General features: G+C 40.8%; 3 protein-coding genes across 7 annotated transcripts in view; all 3 read right to left on the bottom strand.

Annotated features, from left to right (window-relative positions):
- Positions 1-11198: 11198 nt before the first annotated feature.
- On the bottom strand, positions 11199-14554 carry LOC143519157 (uncharacterized). Its single transcript, XM_077012291.1, has 4 exons — positions 14184-14554; positions 13861-13971; positions 13536-13637; positions 11199-11967 (listed from the first exon to the last, which is right to left on the bottom strand). Exons 1-4 carry the CDS (start codon positions 14376-14378, stop codon positions 11878-11880), a joined length of 498 nt encoding a protein of 165 aa, XP_076868406.1. The 5' UTR covers positions 14379-14554; the 3' UTR covers positions 11199-11877.
- Positions 14555-14782: 228 nt separating this feature from the next.
- Positions 14783-16204, bottom strand: LOC143519751 (uncharacterized). Its single transcript, XM_077013501.1, has 4 exons — positions 16010-16204; positions 15678-15788; positions 15096-15197; positions 14783-14972 (listed from the first exon to the last, which is right to left on the bottom strand). The coding sequence occupies exons 1-4, from the start codon at positions 16202-16204 to the stop codon at positions 14883-14885; spliced, it is 498 nt and encodes a 165-aa protein (XP_076869616.1). The 3' UTR covers positions 14783-14882.
- Positions 16205-17466: 1262 nt separating this feature from the next.
- slc4a2b (solute carrier family 4 member 2b) overlaps positions 17467-25861 on the bottom strand; it is a 34066-nt gene continuing 25671 nt past the window's right edge. For all 5 annotated transcript variants that reach the window (XM_077012285.1, XM_077012287.1, XM_077012286.1 and 2 more), the window contains 12 exons: positions 25531-25715; positions 25186-25402; positions 23703-23909; positions 23254-23402; positions 22841-23035; positions 22405-22653; positions 22137-22226; positions 21881-22047; positions 21371-21624; positions 21062-21231; positions 20388-20561; positions 17467-20075 (listed from right to left, as the gene is read on the bottom strand). In XM_077012285.1, coding sequence (XP_076868400.1) covers positions 19995-20075; positions 20388-20561; positions 21062-21231; positions 21371-21624; positions 21881-22047; positions 22137-22226; positions 22405-22653; positions 22841-23035; positions 23254-23402; positions 23703-23909; positions 25186-25402; positions 25531-25715 — 2138 coding nt within the window. In that variant the 3' untranslated portion in view covers positions 17467-19994. The remainder of the gene's footprint in view (positions 20076-20387; positions 20562-21061; positions 21232-21370; positions 21625-21880; positions 22048-22136; positions 22227-22404; positions 22654-22840; positions 23036-23253; positions 23403-23702; positions 23910-25185; positions 25403-25530; positions 25716-25861) is intronic.

Genomic DNA, 25861 nt, shown 5'->3' with positions numbered 1-25861 from the left:
TATATAAATAAATTTGACTTTGACTTGTAAAGCTCTTTATGACCTTTTATTGTTATGATGACTTATTGTTTGCTGCATTCCTACATTAAACAGAAGACTGTGTGCTGACAGGAAGAGACGTTGTCCTGATGTTATGGCTAAATATTCTCACTGAGATAATGAGAGTCTTTAAATGAAGATGTTGGTTAAATTCGTTTGTTTTGCACGTCTTTACTTTTTTCATGTATCGACTATGAGACAACAGAATCCGAACTGCGGTGGTGTTTGAACACACAGAGTCCGTACTAACCAACTCACCATGTTATTTGATTGACAAGTCAGTACTGTCACTCCGTGTCATTCCCAGTGCATCATGTCATGTGTCAACAAGGCTTCTGACTTAGTGACGTTACTGAAGGGAGAGTTTAGTGCTGAAAGATGTGTGTTGATGCTAATGATACTCATGTTCCCGCACCAACATCAGAAACTCTGCCAAAGGTTCCGCCATGACAGAATCTAAAAGAAGACATGCAGAACTTAAGGTTTATTTAATATATACATTTCAATTTCAGCTGCGCAGAAAAAAATATAGTTGTTTTGAAAATCGAGATTTTATCAACTGTGGAAGGTCAATAAAAACTTTACTATGCTCAATTAGTTTATGGTTACTAGTTAAAGCAGAGAGACCACCAGATTTTGCAATAAGTTTATTGATAATCAGAATTATTTTAGGTATGTGGTGTAGCTATTAATCCTATTACTCAGCAAAAACCTGAAATATGAGGAACATATAAGCTAATATTTGTCACAGTATGGACGCCTCCAGGGGGCTATTCCACGAAGCGAGCTTATGAAAGCAGCGCTTATTAGAGTGAGCCTCGCTTGAGTTAGCCAAACAGTTCACTTCCGTCTAGTTCCGTTCCACTAACGAAATCCAGACGCAACCTGTTCCCGATAATTCAAGCCAGGCTTTTGAAATCGGCGCACACAGTATTTACACAGCCTCACTAATCGATATTCGAAAAGGCAAGAAAATGTCGAAAGAGCTGAAGGAACGAGCAGCTTTTTTGCTTCTTCTGCTGAACATGAGCTACTTATACGTCTGTATGAGGAATATAAATACATTATTATGAAGAATGGCAACACGTCGTTTTCATAAAGTCAGAGAAGCTGTCTGGCAAAATATTGCAGACTAAATGCGTGAGCATATCATTTAATCCATTCATTGGCATTTTAAAAGTGTTATAGTAAATTAATAATGTTATTTAATAATTTCCTGATTTAGAAGTAACATGAGCGGGGTTAAGAGAACGTGGCAGCAGGTCAAGGTGAAATATAAAAATATACTCCAGAATGGTAAGTACAGTTGATTAGTCCAATGTGCAGGAAAAGGTAAAACACCATTTTAAATAACTGTATAAAATATTTTAGCAACCAGAAAGAAAACTGCTACTGCTGCTACTGGTGGTGGGCCTCCTGTAGCAGCCCTCACTCCTGCAGAAGACCTTGCTTTGGAGCAAAACAGCGGACGCCCCATCATTGTGGGAATTGAAGGAGGAACATCATCTGATCCTGTCTGTCCTCATGATACACAGCCTTATGTTAAAGGTAGGTTCAGTTGTTTCTCAGATTTTACATTTTTATTCTTACAGGCTACATCGTAGTATTACTATATACTTGATGACTAAAATTTTACAGTGGTGGGGGGTGTGCTGACTCTTTTGGACCCTCCTGTATTTGACAATGATGATAGCTGAACCCTGAGGACCGTTAACATTTATGTGTCTTAATTTGTTGTTTGCAGGGGGAGATTGCTGGACCATCCATGATGGTACAGGGGGATGTGGACACAGTGTCTGCCTGTTCAGAAAGGCCAGCTGTAAGGCGTGTGTGTCTATGTATCTGTCTGTTAATGTGCTGTGTGATCTCATGATTTGTGTTGTGTTTAAAGGAAACCTTGTGTTGTGTTTAAACTCTTACACACCCAATCACACACCGGCGAGAAGCGGCAGCCAATTGCGCACAGCGTACTCTCAACCGGGATCCACAGCCCCCTGGGGGACTGAATGGGGTGCAGGAAAGGGAGAGAGGACAGACCCTAGTGGCAGAGCACCATCCACCACTGGGCATACAAGCACACACACATTCATGCACACACACACTCAGACAACTGCTTTTTAATGGACATGAAGAGACAGACACACAGTCAGGGAGAATTTTTTCAGGGAATGCCTATTTACCTAATCTCCATGTTTTTGGACAGCATTGTTAAAGGAGAGGCAGCGTGGAGCAACAGAAGCGGCAGAAAGGGGGTGCGGAGAAGTTACGCGCAATTTTCAATTTGAAAAGTCTCAATGTAGATGCTACAAAATGTGTAAAAATCACGGACATGTTCGCTGCTGTAGCCTCCACGTCCTCTGTAGTTGAAGACAGCAGCAGCAGACAGGGAGAGCAGTAGCCAGAGATGCAGGCTTGTGAAAGTATCAGTATTAATTGGTATTTGCATACTTCCCAAAATCTGGCAGCCACGCACCCTTATTCTGATAAAATAGAAAATGGTCAAGACTGAGAAGTGTTGGATGAACAGCAAGTGTCCATTTTAGGCTACAGGTTAAAGGTGTGTTGAAAGGCTGCCTAGAAGTTTGAATTTGTAGCCTCTATGCTGTGGTTCAACATGTTTTAAAACGCACTTAAACAAGTAAAATACAGATTTTAAAACTTATAAGTGATAAATAAAAGCTTTGCAATTAAAGCATGGCTACAGTAAGTGTAAAAAATATAAAAGTAATATTAGCAAAAAATATGCCCATAATGAATAAGAGTAAAACAGTGTCAAATGCTTTTAAGACATGTTTGCGTTGCATGAATTCATAAAGCAGCTTTGTTTGTAGCCAGGTACAAATACATGTTATAGCTGTTTAAATGAGGGAGCACCTTTAACCTGAAGAATTAGAATTGAGCTGTTATATCGGAGAAATTCAGAAAATACATATTAGAGATGATTTCAATAAAATCATAAAAGTGGTTATGATATAATAATGCTAAGATTGAATCCAATGACTTTAACCAGTAATTAAAAAAAAAAATTTCTACGTCATGCCCCACATACATAAATTACAAGTCGGTTGTGCTCCACTAATTATGAGAGGCCGGTCTAAACCAAAAATGCCAGGGCCGATTTTTTGTCCCAGTCCAGCCCTGGTTCTTGGTATGTACTTTCTTCTGTAACCCTTCCTGTAAGCTAGTTTATTGTGTTGGTTTATATTACCTGATCTGCATTACCAATTTCCAGCTCAATTACCATTTCTGCTTTCACTTTTCACTATGCTTCATCTCACGTGTACATCCGGCCCTGTGTTTTGCTTGCCCACACGTGGTGTCATAGTATACAATAGGATTCACTATCAGCTGTGACACCTAACCACAACTGCTCCCTGGGCGCCGGGCTAGGGCTGTTTTGGGCATGTGTGCACCACAGCCCCCTAGTAATCACTAGTGTGTGTGCGTGTGTCTTCTAACTGCACAGATGGGTAAATGCAGAGGACAAATTTCAATTGTAGTGAAAAATCACAATTGACAAATATGGCACATTTCATTTTACATTTCATCTGAGTTGGACTGATTCGGTCTCAAGGCTAAAAAGTACAAAATAGATTTTTATGACATTTGGATAATAATGTCTCCTTGCCAGCATCCTCCCGTCCACATGGTCCTTTGTTGTCTTTTATTCCTCCATGTGCTCTGTTTTTCATTTCTAGCCTGCATCCCCACACAGGTATACGATGTTCCTCACCTGTCATTGCCTTCTTCCTTGTTATGTACTATATAAAACCATTTCTGCTGTAATCCGTCCTGTAAGCTAGTTTATTGTGTTGGTTTATATTACCTGATCTGCATTACCAATTTCCAGCTCAATTACCATTTCTGCTTTCACTTTTCACTATGCTTCATCTCACGTGTAAATCCGGCCCTGTGTTTTGCTTGCCCACACGTGGTGTCATAGTATACAATAGGATTCACTATCAGATGTGGCATGATTCCTAATATAAGACACAATGGTTAAGATCTTCCAGCTTACTCTGACTCATCTACCCAGAATGCTTTTGAAGGGTGCATCACAGACCTTCCAGAAGTGACAACATTACTGCAAAGGTTAACGCTAAAAAAAGTAAGCCAAAAAAAAAAACCTTAAAAATATTTTTTAAAGGTTTGGTAGGTGTAACCAAATATGTTTCTGTGTAATTGCCACATTTTGTTTTCAGAATATGGAGGAAGTAGTCCAGCAATATAACAACAAGATCATACCAGCAGGATTAGTTTGTCTGTCTCCTGTCTGTCTTTGCTAATAAGTATTTCTGTCTTCGGGGTTCTGAGTTGGGGTTCTGAGTCACAGGCTTTGTGTGAATAGGAGGCAGACACAAGTGTTGAGGGGAGTGAGATTTATTATGCGCAAATCCATAATCAGTTAGTAAAATGGTCTGGGGTCATATCAGATGGGCAATAAGACAAAGAACAATAACTGAGACAAACAATACCAATGGAAAAAAAAACAGGAATCAGGACAAAATAAGAAACATAATCAAAATCAAGGAAGACTGCTTAACTCCTCACTAAGCTCTTTTCTACATGAGATTCTCTGCTACTGCACCACAGTGTTTTAAACACAAACGACACTGCAGAAAACCAGAGAAACATGGCTCAGATAGTTAAGACTGCACAGAGAATTTTAGGAAACAAGCTCCCAAATCTGATCCCAGTTTATGCTAGCCACCTAGTATAGGCATCCAAATATCGATAATATTGATATTTTTTCTCTCCCGCACGCACTGACTGCTGAGCACAGGGATTCATCAAAGTCTCCTCTCTGTCTGTAAGAGTAGCTCTGTGCTGTGTCATACAGTGGTGCCCCCCTCCCCTCCCCTCTCCTCTCGTCTTTTGTTGTAGCACCGTCAGGTGCCTCAGCGGCGCCAGCCAAACAACCATGCAGGTAGGCTCAGCCTGGCCCCGCCCCCTCAGCACTCTCCCCACGTCGACACATCACAGTACGAAGAGAGACACCACCTGAGTATTGAAATGTCTGAGAGGAAGAGAAGCGCCGTTTGGCTTCATTTTATTGCAGAAAATGAAACTACAGCAAGCTGTATAGTTTGCAACAGGGCTGTTACAGTGGAAACAACAAACCTCTACAAGCACATGAAAAACCATGCAGCAGAAAACGCGGAACTGCAGAAACGGTGAGAAGAGGAGAGACGTCCCCCATTACCTAGCCCAGACAGACCCAGACTCTCGACCCAGAGGCCTTTCAGTCTAGCATACGTATTTAATTAAGACATTGAAATAACTTACTACATTTATTCAATTGCAAAGTGTTATCTAAGATAAGATAACATTAGATAAAGCTTTAATTATCCGACAACAAGAAATGTTATAGAATTAAAGCCACAGGCAACTGCACACAGTATTATATCATAAGAGGTGGACTAGAAAAAACATTATGAACAGGATAATTTAACTTCAATAAATATTTACATCAGTATCGATATCGGCGATACTGGCCCTGCATTTTCTTGGTATCAGATCAATACCAAAATTCGTATCGCCCACCTCTAACGTATAGTTCTGAAAATGCATTCACTGGCATTTGAAGCAACAGTGGAATACATTAATGAGAATAGGTGAAAGGAGATTGGAGAAAATCATATTGCAAAAACAGTCCAGATCCAAAACCATAGAGCAAATACAACCAGGCAGCCAAAACAGAGGTAAAAACAGGTCATCCAAAAGATAACAGCATACAGAAAATAGGTCAAACCAGAATAAACTATGTAGATTAAAAGATTATATGTTTTCCATGGGTAGACAATTCTTCGCAACGAGTGGAATGAAGATGCATATATATAGTGACAGGGAACAGGTTTCAGGTGTTAGTAATGAGGGAAGGAGGAATGCTAGTGCCGGAGCAAAGGATTCTGGGGGCTCGGAGTCCCTCATGTTGCATGACAATCTGTCACACTCTGTGACAGTTGCAAATGCAATAGCATAACTAATAATGCACTGCTGTGATGCTCAATGCACGGAGAGATCAGCAGCTGGCTGACAAGTGACTCTGCAAAATGGTGCCATTGCTTCGGCTGTTGCTCTGGTATATCATCTCTATACAGCCTTGCCACGTGCAGCAAGCAACCCAACAACTTTATGGTCTGGTCTTAAACTGGACTTAAACATATGCATTCTTAAGCTCTGAGAGCATGTGCTGTTTACTGACACGTGACACATTTTGTGTGTGTGAGCATGTGTCTTCTCAGTCCAGTATTGTCTTAAATCTTAAGAAAACATGTTTGCAGTGATAGTGATGTGTGCAACAGTACATGAACTGATGCTTCCTTATAAAATTGGTTCATGTGATTTATTTAATTTTCTTTTCAACTAAAATAAAAAAAATGCATTTAATTGGTTATTTAATTGGTTATTCAAACCACCAATCTTGGTCCCTGGCAGGGCATTGACCTTATGAGTGACTTTATGAGTCCTCACTTAAAGGTATTAGACATAATCTCAGTCAGAACAGCAAACACCTTTTCAAGCCCTTCAGGGTATTTTCCTTCAGGAAATACAAATCTAGCTTAATTCACTTCAAACCACACTAATTCAAACCATAATTTTAAAATGAATCTAATATTTTATAGATTATATTAAATGATGAACCATTTAATAATAACTTTTACAATGATACTGAGTATACATATAAGGATGTTGTATTTATAAATTTGAGGCTGAGTGCGCTTCAAACAACGAAAGGGCACAGAACATAGAAACTCAACGGGTCTTTTTCTTTTAAATGATGCACAGACAGCGCATGTAGAACATGAAACACACAACATGAATGACTCTAACAAAGACGAGCACAGGACACTGCGCTAACGCACATTAAATAGACAAACCACATAAGCCCCAAGTGATCACGAGACGAGCCACAGGTGAGACTGATGAACATGCTCAGACAACCACACCCACGGAGATACATAGACGGACATAACTAGACGTAGACAACTGAAGGTCATATACTGGAACTCATTACCAAATCGAATACATTTACATGTCTGGACCCAATTCCTACATCATTACTAAAGGCTTGTTTGCCTTCAATCATCTCCATCATAATTAGAATTATTCACACTTCCTTGATCACTAGTATAGTTCCGCCTTCACTGAAAGTTGCAGTAATCCGGCCTACTCTCAAAAAACCTGGTTTAGACCCCTCTGACTTAAACAACTACCGACCAATCTCAAATTTGCCATTCATCTCCAAAATCATTGAAAAGGTAGTTGCAGCTCAACTCCAGTTTTACCTTCATAAAAATGATCTTTTTGAAAGGTTCCAATCTGGGCTCCGTTGTAAGCACAGTACAGAAACTGCATTAGTCAAGGTAACCAATTACCTCCTGAGAGCAGCTGACTCTGGCTTACTTTCTATCTTTATTCTCCTCGACCTCACTGCTGCCTTTGATACCATATCTCATCGGCTTCTCATGGATCGCCTGGCTAGCATTGGTGTCAGAGGTACAGTGTATAAATGGTTTAGGAGGCAAACCTCCTACCTCCTAATGGTTTGCCTCCTACCTTGCAAACAGGACACAGTTTGTTCAGATCCAGAACCACAGGTCAGACTGCTCAACAGTCTGTAGTGGAGTCCCACAGGGTTCAGTATTGGGACCGCTCCTGTTTAACATATACCTTCTACCACTTGGCAATATTTTCCGTCATTATGGTATTCATTTTCATTGTTACGCTGATGATACAGAGCTTTATGTATCCACTAATCCTAATTCCACTACTCTACCAAATTATCTAGTTGCTTGTCTCCGTGATGTGCACACATGGATGACAAATAATTACTTGAAACACAATAGCAAGAAAACTGAGATACTTCTTATTGGATCCAAAGCTTCACTCTCAAAAAATACCATTAGCTCACTTTCTATTGCTGAGGATGTTGTACCTGTTTCCACTCATGTTACAAATCTTGGTGTGATTTTGGACAGTACGCTCTTTTTTTCAACTCACATAAACAATATCTCCCGGATTGCTTTTTTCCACTTGAGAAACATCTCCAGATTAAGGCCCATCCTATCACAACACTCTACGGAAATACTAGTCAATACATTAGTTACATCACGGATTGACTACTGCAATGCAATACTGGCAGGCCTTCCAAATAAACTCATCCAAAGACTTCAGCTTATACAGAACTCAGCAGCACGGATAATTACACGCACCAAGTCCACCGAGCACGTCACACCTCTGCTTATCCAGTTACACTGGCTCCCAGTATCACAACGGATCAGTTTTTAAATTGTGTTACTGACATTTAAGGCACTTCACAACCTGGCCCCTGACTATTTTACAGATCTCCTTCAGTTTTACACTCCCTCCCGCACTCTTCGCTCCTCCTCAGCAGGATTCCTGGAAGTACCAACTGCTAATCTTAGCACAATGGGTGCAAGGGCTTTTACCCATGTTGCTCCAAAGCTTTGGAACACACTCCCCACACACATACGAACATTGCACTCTATTTGAGAATTCAAAACCGCTCTTAAGACCCATCTGTTTAAACTGGCTTACTCACTTTAACAAATGTAACTTTATCTCTGTTGTTGTGTTAGAATTTTAATATTTATTGTATGTTTTAATTTTTGTAAGGTGACCTTGAGTGCCATGAAAGGCGCCAAACAAAATGTATTATTATTATTATTATTATTATTATTATTATTATTATTATTATTATTATTATTATTAAATACATTGAAACATGTTCTCTTAATATAAAGAAGATGTATTGAATACCTTTAAGTATTTAAATATTGGAGATTTGAAAACTTAAAAGCAAAAGAAACTTTAAGCTGTGATTTCTTTGTAGGATCAAGTTTGTCTTGAGGGGACATAATATGTACAGTATGTTCATATTGTATGTTCATATATGTACAGTATGTTCCATCAAATTTTTATGGTCTTTTTATTCAAACTTTGCGACATATTGAACACTCAACTTTAGGGTGATACAAGCCTTTTTAGTAAAATGTTATACCATGTTCAATCGATGCCTTGAAACGTAAACCTTGGAACAATCGTGATCTGTGGAACAACATAAGGTGTTTGGACACAAAAGCTGTTTTGCGTTTCTCAGCAGGCCCTAAGGCACTGGGTGTGTAAGGGAGCTCCCCCATGTTTGCTCTGGTCTAAATGAGCTTTGGACTTCTAGCAGTACTGCAGTTTTTGCCAAAGATGACACACGACCAAGCCTGTCACCTGCCAGCGTCCATGGTGAAGGTGATCTGGGAGACACCGCCACCACGCCCAGCCCCTAACGCACTCTTCTGTAGCTTGTCTGACCCCAAACAACCTGCAGGGATATAGCTTGGTGCATATCTGTAACAGGACAGAATTTGCCTATTAGTGAGAGTAGCATGATTTATGTGAGGATGCCAGTGCTGGAATATTTTACATATTTTCCATTGTTGAATATGATAAACACAGTCCTCGCCAGAATGTGAACTCCAAGACACAAGCAGTGGTAGAACAGCTCACAGACCAGATGATTTAGGGCGTACTCACACTAGGCACGGTTTGCTGGTTCTGTGCTGGGGCTCGGTTACCCCCCCTCCCCACTCCCCCTCTGGCCTGCACTCACACTGGCTTTATCAACCCGGCCCGAGCACGCTTACGTCATCACAACGTGACTTTATTTGGAAAAAAAGCGCGCTCGCACAACACTATGGAGTTCACGATTCTCTTTTTATTGTATTTTTGGAGTCGTTTTGGGAGTGCAGAAACACGGTGCAAGCACAGATTTATCGATAATTTAACACAACAATTGTCTGCTAATCGCTTTGCCGCTATGACTGTTAAACGTGAGCGTCGCATCACTGACGTCATGTTTGAGTTCCAGCGAAATGAACCAATCAGACGAGGCACCAAGCGGGCCCGGGCACGGATAGCGCTCACACTAGAAGTGAACCGTGCCCGAGTCCACGCGAATCGTGCCCACGGTTAACTGATCCGGGCCCGGACACGGTTGGAGCGCTCACACTAGCCAAACGAACCGTGCTTCGGCAGGGAACCGTGCCCGGGCCCGGATCACAGAGCCTAGTGTGAGTACGCCCTTAGAGAGTTCTCTTTCTGAAGGCAAGAATTCTGCTTGGTGTGGGAAAGTAACCGAACATTAGCTAAGAGTAAAAAAATTGTTTAAAATAGGATTTGTTCTTTTTTGGGGAAAAAGGAATAGTATCAAGGAGGGCTTAATGTTTTAGTAAATGTTTTAGAAAGCTGCAAGACGTGGATGCTGTGCTGAGTGCTGAGTGTAAGTGCATGGGTACATGTTGGGTTTGATCCCAACCCAGTTGGACACATACAGGACATGTGCTCAAATACATTAGCAGTGAAGGATACAGTGAAAACTGTTCACACATGTTAAAGATCATGTCTATAGACACTGAAAACCCTTCAATCCAAACGTTTCCTGGGGTACCCGAGAACCGGCTTACGTGTTCCAAGGTGTGACTTCAGGATCAGAAGGAATTAATTTGGGTTCTTTTGCAGTCTCTTTAGCCTTAGTGTGTACAGCTTCGGATATCTTTAGTTTTTAGTTATGGGACCTCAACAAACCTATAGATAAAGAGAACAGAAAAACAGGCATTTCTGCCAAGTGAATTGAAAATTGGCTCTACACACTAGACTACAGAGGAATTTCAAAATTTTTTGGTAACTTGCTGTTCTGTAAGACATTGTGACTCAATTTTGTAATTCGTTAATTTAACTGTGAACGAAGCCTGGATAGATTAAAGTCTTCATGATAGTGAATGTTTCCTCATTTTACCCATGATACTTTGAGTTTAAGGGTTAGTGTTAATTTGTGTGTTAGGGTTAACCCAGAGAGCATGTGGCAACTCAAGGTTAACCCAGAGAGCATGTGCTTCTGGAACACGTTTGACACAGGTTGAATTTATTTAAACATTTAATGCAAAACCTGATCTACGTCCTACAGGCTCCACCTAATAAACTTGGAGATTCATATATCCATTCAAAACAAACACCATATAAAACCGTCTCACCATTCAAGTGTGCGTCATCCAAAGCAGCGTAAAGTAGGGGAGCGGTGTTAGTTGTAAAGGACATAGTGACCTAGAATTAAGAAACCTGAATAATAAAAAGAAACCTGCATATATGTGTAGATCAGGTTTTTATTGCAGGGTGTAGTAAGGGGAAAATCAAGTATTACTTGTTCAATCAAGTATGTGTGTGGGGTGTGTGAATGACACAGAGGACATTACCTGTGTGCTTCAAGAGGGGAGTGTTAATGTCCAAAGTGTGCAGATAAGGATCGCACACACAATAGTCCATGCAGAAGTATCACAACACTTCAGCTACTTAAGCTCTTCAGTTTAGGTACACATGCACAATTCACAAACATGAAAGTGGAAAAGCCATTTTAATTAAATCTTACATCTGTATACATTTAAGACTAAAAAGGTAGAGATAATAAAAAATAAAATGATTTTCTGCTCAGTTCATGTCCTGAGATAAATGACTAACTAAATGTTGTATTAATATTGAAACTGAAATAGAAATGGGAAGTGTATGTAAACTATATGCATTATATGCAGTGACATTTTATTAAATCAACAATATTGAAATTTCCTAAAACAAAACTCATGTAATAATGATGAATCACTGTTCGTCTTCATGTCCTGACATGTCCTGTGAGCAACCAGGCATTATTAACAAAGTTGAAATGTGGTTCAGTGGAATACCATTATGAGCCGATACAGGAATGTTGTTGTCATAAGCAGTATTATCAGGACGGTGCAGTGTGAGCCACGACAAGGCGCTCCATCCGAACGTCTACTTGCTTCCCCTCACCAACATGATGCTTGCAGATCCACTGCTGTAGCTCATTTTGTTGCAGTGCTCAGTTCTTTCTTTGATCATTTCCTGCAATATATGAAATACAGGTTCATGGGAAAAAAAACCCAACATACTTTACGTTTTTTCCACATGCAGTAAATCTCATTCATGTGATTTCTGTCTGTCTGCCTGGTGTTTGTTTGCCTGGCTGTCTGTATATATTTAACTGAAAACTCTTATCTAAATCTGTGCGACCTTTGCCATTGTAATTTACCATTTTGAATTTTTTAAGTTCCACCACTTTCCTAATGCTAAAATCTTAAAACATTGCACTCTTTGATAATAAACTTTTATTGAACTAGTTGCTACTGTGTTTGAGAGCTCAGAGATTTTGTTTTTCTTTTGATGACAGGTGTCACTCTCTCTTACGTTCACGTGTCGGGGGGAATTACTCAGTGACTAACAGGTCTGGTTTCCTAGAACTGTGTTTCAGGAAAAGTCAGAACAAATGAGAGCTCATAGATGTTTGTTTTTCTCAGAGGCCTCACTCTCTTATTAGTTCTTGTGTCAGCAAGTTTCCACTGTCAACCACAAAACAGGACTGGGGTTTTCCAAATATAGTAAGAAAATCAGTAAAGTAACAAAAATAAATCTAAATATAGCTGCAAGCGGCGATGGGGGGTTCACACACGAAAAGGCAAAAAAGCCCAAAGGCCTCAAGTCACATGTAATTACAAAGTTGTTAGGAATACTGCATAGAATCAAATGAGTCCAACTTTGTCTTGATAAGTGAAAATATGTAGGAGAAATTTTCTGGATTTTCTAGTATAGCGCCCCCCATGTGTATGTACCTATGATAAGACTGTCAAATGGCCAAAACCAATTAATTGGCGAATGGTGGCCATGTTTTTTGAGTGATGACATCTTCACAAAGTTTCCTGATACCACTTGACCCTTTGATGCTGCATGTAAAGTTTTGGCTTGATGTGACCATTTCCATGTTATAGCGCCCCCTATTGGAAAATCTTGGCCTATCAAGTTTCATGAAGATTGGTCAAAGCATTGCTGAGATATAACTGCTGAAGTAAATTATGCCCCGCCTCAGATTGATTGACATGTGACAGTCACATTTTTTTATGGAATTTTGTTGATAATTCCTGATAATGAAAGTCTTGTGAATAGTTTGACACCAAGATTGTGGTGATCAGATGAAAAACCAAGGACTAGTAGGAAAAAGTAGGTTTTGCATATTATGCAAATTAGCAACAAATCAAAGTGGGCGGAGCTTAATGGTTATATATGAATAGTCCCATTGAATTTTGCCAAGGAGTGCATAAAAAGTGGAATTTTGTTTCTATGACTTAAGGGCCAAAACATAACATGGTGCCCTATAGCTCCATCCGAAGGCCAATGTGGGTCTCTACTAGAGTGTGGTCCTTGGACCATACTTTACCAATTTGCCAAGTTTGGTGTTTCTAGGCATTATGGTGTAGGCTGCACAATGCATTTTATGTAAAAAAAAACAAAATGGGCAGAAGAAGAAGAAGAAGGAAAAATCCTAACAATTACAATAGGTTTCCCACGTGTGTGAACTCTAAAAAGTACAGACGTTGTCAGTGCTCAACTCTGTTGTTTGCACCAGCATACTGACTGACCGGTGTGAGTTTGGGCTTGTAGACACAGTGTATGAAGGGCTTCGGATTGTCCTCAATCCGTCCATTGTAGGTCTTGTAGCATATTCCGCAGTCTATTACTGGCTTTGGGAGGAAAAATAAATGAAGTTGCACTTTAAGAAAATAACAAATCCTGCTTCATGATAATGTATTTACTGTGCAGACTACATTTAACATAAATGCAAGCTGAACTAGTTTATGACTTGTAGGAACTTTCAAAAGAAATTATTGTTATATAATTATTGCTGAATTGTATAACAGCAACAGTTATAAACAATAGGGGTTTTGTAAGTGACCAAAAACGTACTCTGTCATTTCTGAATGAACATTTCATGATATCTGCATCCACAGTTCCTCTTTGACATTTGGTAGCTTTGGCAAGGAAGTGATGATAGGCGTACCTCACGCCAAAACCTGCCTGTCAATCATAAAATCAACGACATCACTATTTCACATTTCCTATTTTCAACAGGATCACATGACTCAAACATTATCCACCAAGACATTTCATATTTTCAGTAATTGTTTAAAAATAACTGCACTTTCTAAAATACAAAACCCATTACCAGAGTACAATGTATTGTCAGCGTTTACAATGAAGGATTAACTCAACACAAACGGTAAACTTACATCCATATCCGACTTGCTCAAACTTTTAAAGAAGAGAAAGTGTTGTTGCACGTTTGGAGACGAGTTGATCTGTTGCAATCCGAGTTCTACTCCTCTCTTGTAGAAATCGGGGAGAAGTTTGAAGTCATTCTGCCCCTCAGTAAAGCTCAGCAAAGCTCCAGCAAAGAACATCCCAAAAAGTAACTGGACGACCATCTTTCAAATCTGACCTGGTTAAATCTCAGATTTCTCTAACTTTAGTTGTTCTTTTACTCCTAACAGCGTTGTCAAGAACTAAAAAAAGACCGCACACTCCAGGGTAACTGCGCACAAAGCCGCACCAGCGTATCCCGATCACTTACCAGAAATTGGGAAATGAAAGGATTCACTTGCGTAACAGGACCCCCTCCCGCCTCACGCGCTCTCCTTTTCAATAACCGTTTCAAAATATATTTCACATGACATGGTTGTACTGCCATCTGGTGGTTGTCAAAAACAGTGGCTTCACTCAAAAAAATTGACTGTAATTTTTTTACATAAACATAAACGGTACATTAACATACAGGCATATGGAATAATGACATTCAACTCTGAATTCTTTATTAATATTTAATATTAGTTGTCAATTGTTTTCAATCACATGCGGAAACTATATTACAATTTATTGTTTTATCCATGTCTGATGAAGAAAGATAACTTATACAGTGCTACAGAGTCAGGTCAGTCAGATCCTGTGGATGCCAGAAGTGTTGGAGATCCGCTACCGTAGCCCATTTTGTTACAGTGGTCCACTCGAGTCTTCATCATATCCTTCAAATCAAAACAAAAGTGAATTGCGACATTTTTATGCAGTGTTTCAAAGGGATCCCCAAAGGTTTTGCACTTGAATTTATAGACGATTCTAATATATACTATTACAGATGTCGTTCAAACCTCTGTCAGGGCAGGCTTATGTACGCAGTGCACAAATGGCTTTGGGTCTTCCTCTATCTTCCCAGAAAAGGTCTTGTAGCACATGGCACAGTCAATAAATGGCTGTATAAACCAAGTACACATAAGATTTCACATATTACATATAACCCTTATTGTGTATTTCAGGTTGTAAATGAGGTCACTGTTTATAACCTATATGACTATCATGGCGTGTGTGAACGGAATATGTCACAACACTGTGTTTACACACATTGTAGCTAAAATAAAGTGACAGGGGTTTTATTGTGGATTGGATGCAGCAAACTGAGATTATTTTTAAACCAAACCAAAGGTGGTGACCACATTCTAAAAAAAAAAGTTCTGCTATGATTTTGTATCATCCAGGTGATTTAATTGACCAGTCTGACCTGTTGGCTTGAGCTAATTAGCAAATGCCAACCGATGGAGAAAGCTAACCGCTGTATCAAATACTTCTCAAACTGGCACCTACATTTAGATTTCATATTCCTGTCTGCAAGGTGCAACTCCAAACCTGAATTAACACGTCCAGAAGTTTAGCTACTTTTTTTAAAGAGGACATACCCTGTCATTTCGGAAAGGACATTTCTTTGAGTCTGCGTTCTCAGTTCCACGGGTGCATTTGGTTGCTTTGAGGTAAAAATGATGGTAAATGTAACTCACTTGAAATCCTGCCTGCCAAAACAATTCATTACACATTACAGCATCAGAGTTGCTTAGAGATCATACGTCATGGCAATAAAATGGGTTCCGAAGAACCTGAATGTTCTATATTTTAGATAATTTACAACTGTGATTAAAAGATGTGAGGACTCACAAAGGAAATGCCAACATATAATGAGAGTGAACAAAAAGTTTTCTTCACAAACATGTCAAAGGTAAAATAAAAAAAATACCTCAAAGCAGGACTGCTTTAGGCTTTTGAAGAAGAGAAAATGCTGCTGGACACCTTCATGCGTGTTAATTTGTTGTACAGCCAATTCCACTCCTTTTCTGTAGGAATCTGACAGCTTTTCAAAGTCATTAAGGCCTTCAGATGTCCTTAGAAAGACTGCAGCAAGAGAACCCACGATATACAGCCACACAGCCATCTCTCTACACTCTGAGTGTCTGTGGGTGAAGTAAAGGACATGTAGCAAACAAGTTAAACATTAACTGAGTCCCTCAAGTCACAGTCAACAGGGGCTTTGATTTGTTTTTGAAACTGAATTGCACAATTCAGAGGACAGTGCCCTTTGGTCCATAATCATTTCATTTCGGATGAAATTTTTATGAAGTTTTTTAAATTGCAATATATATATTCAAAACTATGTATGATCTACAGTCAACAGCAGATGTATGATCAAGGACTGGGAAATTAACTTAATCCCTCTTTCACCTTTGTTTTCATCATAAGTAAAGTTGTTGTTGTTAATATAACACTAATACTGTATAACACATAACATCATTTTAAACACAGTTTACAAAGTGCTTTAGAGAAAATAAACATGTGACATAGAAGGCGTGACGGTTTCCTCCTGTCACTCCACCACTCCACTGAGGAGTGAACATGGCCTCCTCTTCAGTCCTCGGAGTTCCTGTCTAGCCTGTTTCCCTTCTGCCTTTGTTTACATTCAGCACATACTTCCTGTCTCCATCTCTAATGTCAGTTTTGTCTCCGCCCATCCTACTTGGTCCACCCCATGCGTGTGTCTCCACCCAGATTATGCCCTTTACAGTAATTGGCTCCGCCCCATTCATTATCACCTGTAATTCTTATCACCAAAGGGTAGCTCATGGTATTGTTACTCCCAGCATGCTGACATTTTTCCATTCCATTATACTGTTCCTAAGTCCTTCTCTTGGTCAAGAAATGGCAGAACATGGTTATCTATCCATAATCGTGGATGAGTGTAATGTGTCTGAATTTATAATATGATTTATGATCTTTATGATAAAAGACATTACCAGTGTGAAAATAAAAGGAGCCTTTGACAATTTGTGTTTAGTCTAAGTTTAGTCTAAGAAACATTTAGAGGGCTTTCTTCCCCATCAACTAAATATTTGAAGAGACGAAAGTAAATGATACAAGTAAAACCATGCTGTTGTTTATTTATTTTTATTATAATTATTTTTAATGCTGCTAGGTGATTGCCTAGCTGTGCCTGGGCTACCCTAGTAATTGCAGAGCATTTATTGATTATGATCAATTTGCACTTTCTAAAACTTATTTTTAAGTGTATGATGATAATCAGATATTACCTCTTCTTGGGTTTATTAAAAATAAACTACAACTTTATTCCTATCAGACTACATTGGTTAATATGACTGACACACAGTGTATTTGTTTACAAATTCCATAAGAACAAATGTCAACATATAGAAAAATGTATTTTATTTTACATCATGTATTTTATTTTACATATTGATCTTAGCAGTAAATACTTTTACTAAATTCCCTCAAAAACATTTGGTAACTTTTGATAATACGTAGGGTGATAGGGAGTTAGACAAACCTTTTTATAGGCCTACCAAAGAAAGTTATATCAATACATATTTCATGGATTTGCCTCTTCCCCCAGCCCAAGTGACTGAAATGTTTATTTATTTTAATGTCTCATATATGGATCTATAAAAGTGCTTTCACGTGTGTTTAAGATCACAGGATGAACAGAGTGGCCCATGATATGACAAAGCAGTTTGTCCAATTAAAATGTTCAGCCTTAATAAAAGTCAAACAATCATTTGAGACCCAAAATGACACACATTTCACTAAGCTGCAAAGTCAGTCTTCAGCTGTCACAGAAATATGAGGACTTCAATTTGAAATACTAAAGTGTAATTTGAAAAATAAAATAAAACAACTGCATGAACTGATTTTATTGTCAAACAATTATGCTATAAATTATTTCTGATCCACAGAATAATATAACTTCAAAATGAATATAAACAGATATATTATTGTACTCTTATTAATAACTTTAATGATCAATAAATGCAATTTATTGATGAATAACAAGTCTACACAGTAGTCTTATGTTCAGTGAGTCATTAGCAGGTGCAATAGGCAAGTGTAATGTAAATGTACTATTTAATTATTTTGCCTAGCATCAGAATCAGAATTGTATTACTCTACTATTACTGTATTACTCTTCCTTAAATTTCATAGTACATAAGATGTTCATGTTATTTAAAAATGTTTTGATTATAAAAGGAAAAATATCCCAAACAAGTTCTAAGCCAAATAAGTGTGTGTGCTATAGCCAAGTGCAGTAATTTAGTACTGGTTCATTACGTTTTATATTTTAAAATCTGTATATAGACTGTCTACAAATACTGTAATTGAAATGAAAGCAACTAGTAATTGCACTATGTTTATTGCTATTGAATTTTAAGTCTTTGCAAAACAAAACAATTATATATATATTTTTTTGATTAATAGAAAATTCAAGGTAGTTACAAGCTACCCTGTATCTCCAATGTTTGCAAGCAAATTACATTAGTGAATGCAGCAGCATATGAAAAGTGTTAAAACATAATTATAAATAACTCCCTGCAGGCCCAGGGGCCACTCTCTGCAGCACTAGGGGCCACTTGCTGCAGCCCTAGGGGTCACTCTCTGCAGCCCCAGGGGCAACTCCCTGCAGCGCTAGGGGTCACTCCCTGCAGTCCCAGGGGCCACTCCCTGCAGCCCCAGGGGCCACTCCCTGCAGCCCCAGATGCCACTACCTGCAGCCCCAGAGGCCACTCTCTGCAGCCCCAGGGGCCACTCTCTGCAGTCCCAGGGGCCACTCCCTGCAGCCCCAGGGGCCACTCCCTGCAGCCCCAGGGGCCACTCTCTGCAGTCCCAGGGGTCACTCTCTGCAGTCCCAGGGGCCACTCCCTGCAGCCCCAGGGGCCACTCTCTGCAGTCCCAGGGGCCACTCCCTGCAGCCCCAGAGGCCACTCCCTGCAGTCCCAGGGGCCACTCCCTGCAGCCCCAGGGGCCACACTCTGCAGTCCCAGGGGCCACTCCCTGCAGCCCCAGGGGCCACTCCCTGCAGCCCCAGGGACCACTCCCTGCAGATGAATACCTTGTTGCATCTGTTCTGTTGCTGACAAAACATAGGGAGTAAATAACTGGATTTGTCCTACTATTTACCTGCAGTGTGAAGGTACGCAAAGAGTTGCTTTGAATTCAAATTAAGATTAATGGATGACCATCAGTCTACTGTCATAGTTTGATGTATCTGTATTGCAATGTAGACTGATTTTAAATAATACAGCTCAGGAAACTAATAACCATAATAAAATAATAGCGACATGTGAAAAGGCCCTACAGCAGCTGCAGAAAAGGTGAAAGCAAAATATTTATTTATAATATCTCCAAGCTCGTTTGGAGAGGTCCAGTGAAATGGTTTTCTTCAATGTTGTTTGATGCGGCCGAACAGAATTCAGCTTTTGTCAATGTGAATTTATAAACAGTAACACTTAGCAATGCCTCTAGTCTGGCCCCTCAGTAACACTCAACGATGCCTCTAGTCTGGGAATATCGAAGTAATTTTCTACAGACTTCTTGTAACATTTACATGGGACACAGATTTCATACATGGATTTCAAGTGTGTTGAACTGTAAATATGGGCGTCACAACAACTCTCTATCAAGATTATAAATATGAAGATTATACATAGTTAAAGCCAAGTGTATAAATCAATCACCTCTATGGGCAAAGCTACTGATCAGAGCTACCAACATACACATCCTTAAAACTGACCCTTTAATCCCAATACAGCAGATATGCTGCTAAAAATAAAATGCATTGCTGAAGTATCAATACATCACCAATAATGGGTGAACAAGGGACGTTGGAGGTAAAAGGGTAGTGGGGGAGGGGAGAGCTGTAGCAGCACAGGTCACACAGGTCACACAGGCATGTGCATCTCTGTGTATTCATCCTGACCCTCCTTTTCGTCAAAGGTCGGCTCCGTGTCATCTGCATCCAGCTGCGGCACAGTAAACAGCATGAGGCCAAACACAGAATAGGACCCTGCTCCACAAATATAGTGTGTGTGTGTGTGTGTGTGTGTGTATAAATATATATATTTCCCATAGGCACCACGTTACAGACAGCAGTGCTTATTCTATTGATAAATTTCCTCATATGAGTATCTGTACATCTTTACAGACATGAGAACCCATGACTCTCTCCATCCATGACCACAGGCTTAAATCAAAGTCACTGAAAACCAGACTGATGTGGAAAGACCCTGTGAAGCGTGTGTGAACATCGATGGCGGGTTCGTCGTCATGCTTACACACTGCATCTCGCGCGCTGTGAAGAGGCGCGGAAGCAGGAACATCCTGAGGGGCACGGTGAGGATGAGGACGAAGGGAAAGGCCAGTGAGGCTGCGGTGGACATGACGGCCCAAAGCACGGCCAGGCACACCGCCTGAACCGCCGTGAACAGGTGCATGCGCAGAGTCCGCACCTGGGCCAAGCACAAGGGGTCAAAGGTCAAATCGAGGGTCACTATGGATATGGAGTATTAATAAAACAACAAAAAATGAATAGGCTAGGCTACTCATGATATCCCAATGTCTGCAGAACTAGACCAAAAGTCGGCTGAATAAAACCCAATGTCTGCAGAATCAGACCCAATGTCTGCAGATGTCCATGGCTTGCAGACTCAGGCACTGACTTCCTGATCAAGTTATTGAATGCTTGCAAACTACAAAGCAATTTGTTATTATTTATTCTTTTATATTGTCTTTCCAGAAATGGAAAAACTGTATAAAAAGGGAGACACGATTTAAATAACAGGAGCAGTTTAGTCCTACCAGCAAGCTGTGAAAAAGTTCTGTTACTAACTAAATGTTCAGTGTATTACTGAGCACAGAAGTGCAAACACTGCGTACTCCTTCAGAAACACATGGGCGTAGAGCTCCATGTTGTGTTGTGAGAGCGTGTCGGGGACACATCAGTGCTGACCTTACGGACGTAGATGTGGTCAGGGTGGTATTTTGGTGGCATGAGTAGCAGCTGGAGGCGCTCGGTTAACTGGATCCCATTCAGGGACATGACACCCATGTAGAGGAAGATCCCAAAGAGCACCGCAATAGGGATCTGGCGCAGGAGATCCCCAATCACTATGGAGAGACCTGGACAGGGACAGCACTCATCACTACACCAGACCAGCTATACATGCATGTGCCTTAATTTATCAATTATGCACCTGCGCGTGCTTTAATTAATCAATTAAGTTGGAATGTTGACATCAGAATGCTGCAGGTGACCCACCTACGAGGATCGCCACCAGTAGTCCCGTCACCCTTTGCTCTTTGACCTCTTGGATGCGAGGCTTGTCTCCGGGAGCGACGGCTTTGCTCATCACGGTCAGGGCGTTGGCGTGGGTCACGGAGCGCACGGTGGCGGCAGCCATCCACGGAAGGCCGAAGAGGGCGCACGTCCCTCCCAAGGTGACGATCAGCAGCAGGTCCAGGTGGAACCCCGAGCCCTTAATCAACATGCGCTCCTTCTTACTCACTATCAGCCTGCAGTGATTAAGAGCAAAAACGCCACAGTGCTTCACAATGTACATTCGACTCACTCACTACGCAGTCGTGTTACTGTGTGTAATACAATATATATTATTAATTGCATTATTGTATTTTGCTTGTGTTGCCCTTTTTTTCCACAGAATTCAAATGTTTTATCTTCTCAAATTGAATGTTACAAGTTCAGTTAGCAAAGTATTTTGAAGCTCTGTCCTTGAGGAAAAGTGTTTAAGGTGAGAAGGGTGGGACTCACGTGGTGATCTGAGTCTCCATGAAGATGAGAATAAACACAAGGAGAGCAGGCAGGACACTGGCAGCCATCATCCAGATGGGGAAATGTGTCCGAGAGCCCAAGGGGTTCACCACCCAGCCTCGCTTCGCAGGGCTCGTCACCGAGAAACCGTGCGGGACACTCAGCTTCTGGAGACACGGACAGTGAGATGAACTTTTACTGCCATCACGACACGGTCGCTTTCACAGCCATAGAACAAACAGTGTCGGGATCTCACTTGTGTGTATGTGTCCTGGATGCTGTAGTCTACCAGAACCATGACCAGGATGGCAATGGGAACGCCAAAATCTCCAATCACTCTCCTCAGCTGGGACAGACATCAAAGAGGATATCAACGCTGATCCTGCTATAGGCCACACATTTAATTCAGTGATACTTTAAATCAGTAAACTCAAATAGCTGATAGTATAAGTGCAGTTTGTCTGCTTTCATAGCTTTATAGGATCCTGGTGTAAGAACTAGAAAACAAGTAGACATGTTCTCACCCTGCCGGGAAAGAAGGCACTGTTCTTCAACTTGCGTAGATAGAAAGCAATGAAGAATGTCCCTGACATGAGCACCAGGGAGAGGAGAGCCGTGTTTGGCTCTCCAACCACCTCATCCGTCTGTGTTGAGCTGCTGTTCTCCATTAGCTGGTTCCAGGTGAAGTTCATCACAGAGGAGCTTTCAGACTCATTCAGCACTACTGATCCGTTCACAAGCGAGCAGCGCTGGAGTGGATGTTCTTGAAATATCTTCATGAAAAGTAAGATGTACACTCACAACTACATACTGCACAAATAAAACAGCTAAGTCATCATGCACACTGATGAAAGCTCATATTGGACCGTATGGTATATTCATCAAAGCTGACTTCCAGAAGCTGCGTATTCACTCGAAACTGCACTTTCGGTTTACTGGATAATTTTTCTACAAACTGACCTTGGCAAGTTTAAAGAAGGTCTCATAGATGAAAATGAGGGAAATTAGGATAGAAAAGATCTCCTGAGTGAAACGGGTCACGAATCGAACCAGGAAGCTGCCCTCAAAAGCCACCATGACCACCACGATGACTATAAGCCAGAATCCAATCCAAACCCGGCCCGTAAGGTACTCCAGATCGTTACTCTTGCAAAACTATAGCCAACAAAACCAGAAGTTAAATCATTGTATGTTGTTTATCAAACTATACACTCAACAAACAAAACCATGTTGAACTGAAGTCAATATAAGGGCCCAACACGGCACTGAATATATTTTATAAACTAACTCATATACACATGGTGTGTTAATTAGTCATTAACCAATTTAAGAACTGCTGTCAGTATAAAAGTGCATAAAAAATTTGAACTCACAAAGAAGAAAGCTTCTTCAAATACTAGCAAAGGTCCAGAGAATCCCACAACCAGCAGCGGCTGTGCTCCCAGCAGGCAGAAGAGCACACCCTGTACGCACGTGGCCACAATCAGCTCAGACACACCAATCAGCCCCTCCGTCTTCTCACCTACATGTTCAAGGCAGTTCAGCGACTTTCTTCACAATAGCTCAGTTCAGTTAGGAATAGTTCAGTTTGGGTTTAAAACACAGATGACTACACTTCAGCTTATCTTAGAATTTGTATAACTCATAATTAAAACCGCACTGTATATGATTTAAATATAAAACATAGATTTATTAGGATAGTTTCACATATACACCTGATCTGGATGTGCATTCACATAGGTCATTTTGATGACCTTTTAGTGGTTTCGATTCAGCAAAACCTTGTTTCGTGTGTGAAGGTTTGCAGGTGTGCTGGACTCACCGAGCAGCCCTCCAAACGTGATGGCAGGTGAGAGAGCGGCAAAGTAAATAAAGATGACGGCGGCCATGCACTGGGGGTTTAGAGCATCCTTAAAGTCACTCAAGTACTTCGGGTACCTTCGCCGGACGTCCCGGGTCAAGCCGCCAAACGGCTGGCCCGTGCGCTGCAGCGGGTCGTGGTCAGGTTTGAAGGGAGCCAGCAGGGCCTCTGCAGGAGGAGAACCAAGGGTCCAGTCAAAGTCAGATCATGTATAACAGCTGTCCGTCCTACATTTACTGTGGAACACTGAAGAGCTCTGAAAAAAGCATTGCAGTATATATAAATGTGTATGTATATACACAGGTGCATCTTACTAAATTGGAATATAATCAAAAAGTTCATTTATTTCAGTAATTCAACTCAAAAAGTGAAACGCATATATTATTGATTCATGACTATTTCAAGGCTTAATTTAAGAGCCATCACACACAGACGTATCCAGTACATGGGCTACAAATGTCGCATTCCTTGTCTCAAGCCACTCAGGAGACCAAGAGACAACAGCAGAAGCATCTTACCTCGACCAAGGAGCAAAAGAACCGGAATGTTGCTCAGAGGTCTAAGGTGTTGTTTTCAGATGTTGTTTTCAGATACAAATTTGCATTTAATTTGGGACCTCATTTCCCAGAGTGTGGAGGAAGAGTGGAGAGGCACGTAGTACAAGCTTGAAGTCTAGTGTGAAGTTTCCATAATCAGCAGCTGTCTACCAGGAAGTTTTAGAGCACTTCATGCCTCCCTCTGCCGACAAACTTTTTGAGATGAATATTTAATTTTCCAGTAGGACATGGCACCTGTCCACACTGCCAAAAGTACAAAACCTGGTTTGATATCCACAGTATCACTGTGCTTGTTTGGCCAGCAAACTCACCTGACCTAAACCCCATAGTGAATATATGGGGTACTATAAAGAGAAAGATGAGAGACACCAGACCCAACAATGCAGACAAGCTTAAGGCTGCTATATAAGCTACCTGGGCTTCCATAACACCTCAGCAGTGCCACAGGCTGATCGCCTCCATGTCACACCGCAGTGAAGCAGTAATTCATGCAAAAGGAGACCCGACCAACTGCATTTACTGTACATACTTTTGAGTAGGACAACATTTCTGAATTAAAAATAATTTTTTCAGTTGGTCTTCTAATTTCCTGAGATAATGACTTTTGGGGTTTTGTTGGCTGTAAGCCATAATCATCAACATTATCTGAAATAAACACTTGAAAAAGATCACTTTAGTCATGAATCTATATAATATATGTGATTCTCTTTTTGTATTGAATTGCTGAAATAAATTTACTTTTTCAGATGCACCAGTATATATTATAACATATCTTTTAATATATTTGTGATGTAAAAGCTGTAACACGGTGTAAAAAGTCACAGACTGTGATTGTCTGTAGTTGTCTGTGACTGATTTCTGACACATGTCCTCAGACACTATCTGACCTTTCTCCTCGGTGCTCTTGGGTTCTTTGGACATCAGGCTAACCTCCTGTTCCTCTCTTTTGCGGAGCAGCTCTCTCTGGAAGTGAGCCACGGATCGCAGAAGCTCCTCCCCTCCCAGCTCAGAGGGGGGCAAAACGATGCTACAGTCCAGAAAACTGTTAATGGCGTTCAACAGGTCCTGCCTCTCATCCGCCAGATACGCGGCTTCATGGAAGGACTGCACATGGGTCAAACGAGAATCTTCCGTTACCTTAAACATGTCGGCCGTAAAGCTGTCTGTTATGTAAAAGTGGTTTAATTGAAGGCCGGTTGTGATTGGTGAGTCACAAGCAGGCTTTAGTTGACCTTGTCAGACATCAGGGTAGATATGGACCGGCCGATCTGGTGGTAGTCCATGCTGGTGCTGGGGGGTCCGAGCAGAAGGAAGAGGAAGCGCACAGGAACTGGCACTTCCAGAACTGACTCCAACTCTACGGCTTCCAGAAGACGCACAAATGCCATGGTGGGCTGTTCCAAGAAGTCCACGCTCCCTGAAGAGGGACAAAAGGCAAAGGTAGTGCCAGTTATCACTTAAGATGAGCTCTCTGCCTCCCTCTAGTGGCCAATGTGAACAACAGAGTATTCAAGAGCAGGCTAAAGTACAGCAGTAGGCCTACTTTTAACCACAAACACCATA

Source organism: Brachyhypopomus gauderio, chromosome 7 (assembly GCF_052324685.1).
Source record: "Brachyhypopomus gauderio isolate BG-103 chromosome 7, BGAUD_0.2, whole genome shotgun sequence".
Classification (NCBI taxonomy): Eukaryota; Metazoa; Chordata; class Actinopteri; order Gymnotiformes; family Hypopomidae; genus Brachyhypopomus; species Brachyhypopomus gauderio.
This window is presented reverse-complemented; position numbering and strand designations above follow the sequence as displayed.

Coding starts and splice junctions, on each gene's coding strand:
- LOC143519157 (XM_077012291.1), bottom strand. CDS start 14,378: ATGGTCGTCCAGTTACTTTTTGGGATGTTCTTTGCTGGAGCTTTGCTG. Junction 13,972..14,183: donor TGAGCAAGTCGGATATGGAT/GTAAGTTTACCG, acceptor TATGATTGACAG/GCAGGTTTTGGCGTGAGGTA. Junction 13,638..13,860: donor GTTCATTCAGAAATGACAGA/GTACGTTTTTGG, acceptor TTCCTCCCAAAG/CCAGTAATAGACTGCGGAAT.
- LOC143519751 (XM_077013501.1), bottom strand. CDS start 16,204: ATGGCTGTGTGGCTGTATATCGTGGGTTCTCTTGCTGCAGTCTTTCTA. Junction 15,789..16,009: donor TAAAGCAGTCCTGCTTTGAG/GTATTTTTTTTA, acceptor TTGTTTTGGCAG/GCAGGATTTCAAGTGAGTTA. Junction 15,198..15,677: donor GTCCTTTCCGAAATGACAGG/GTATGTCCTCTT, acceptor TGGTTTATACAG/CCATTTATTGACTGTGCCAT.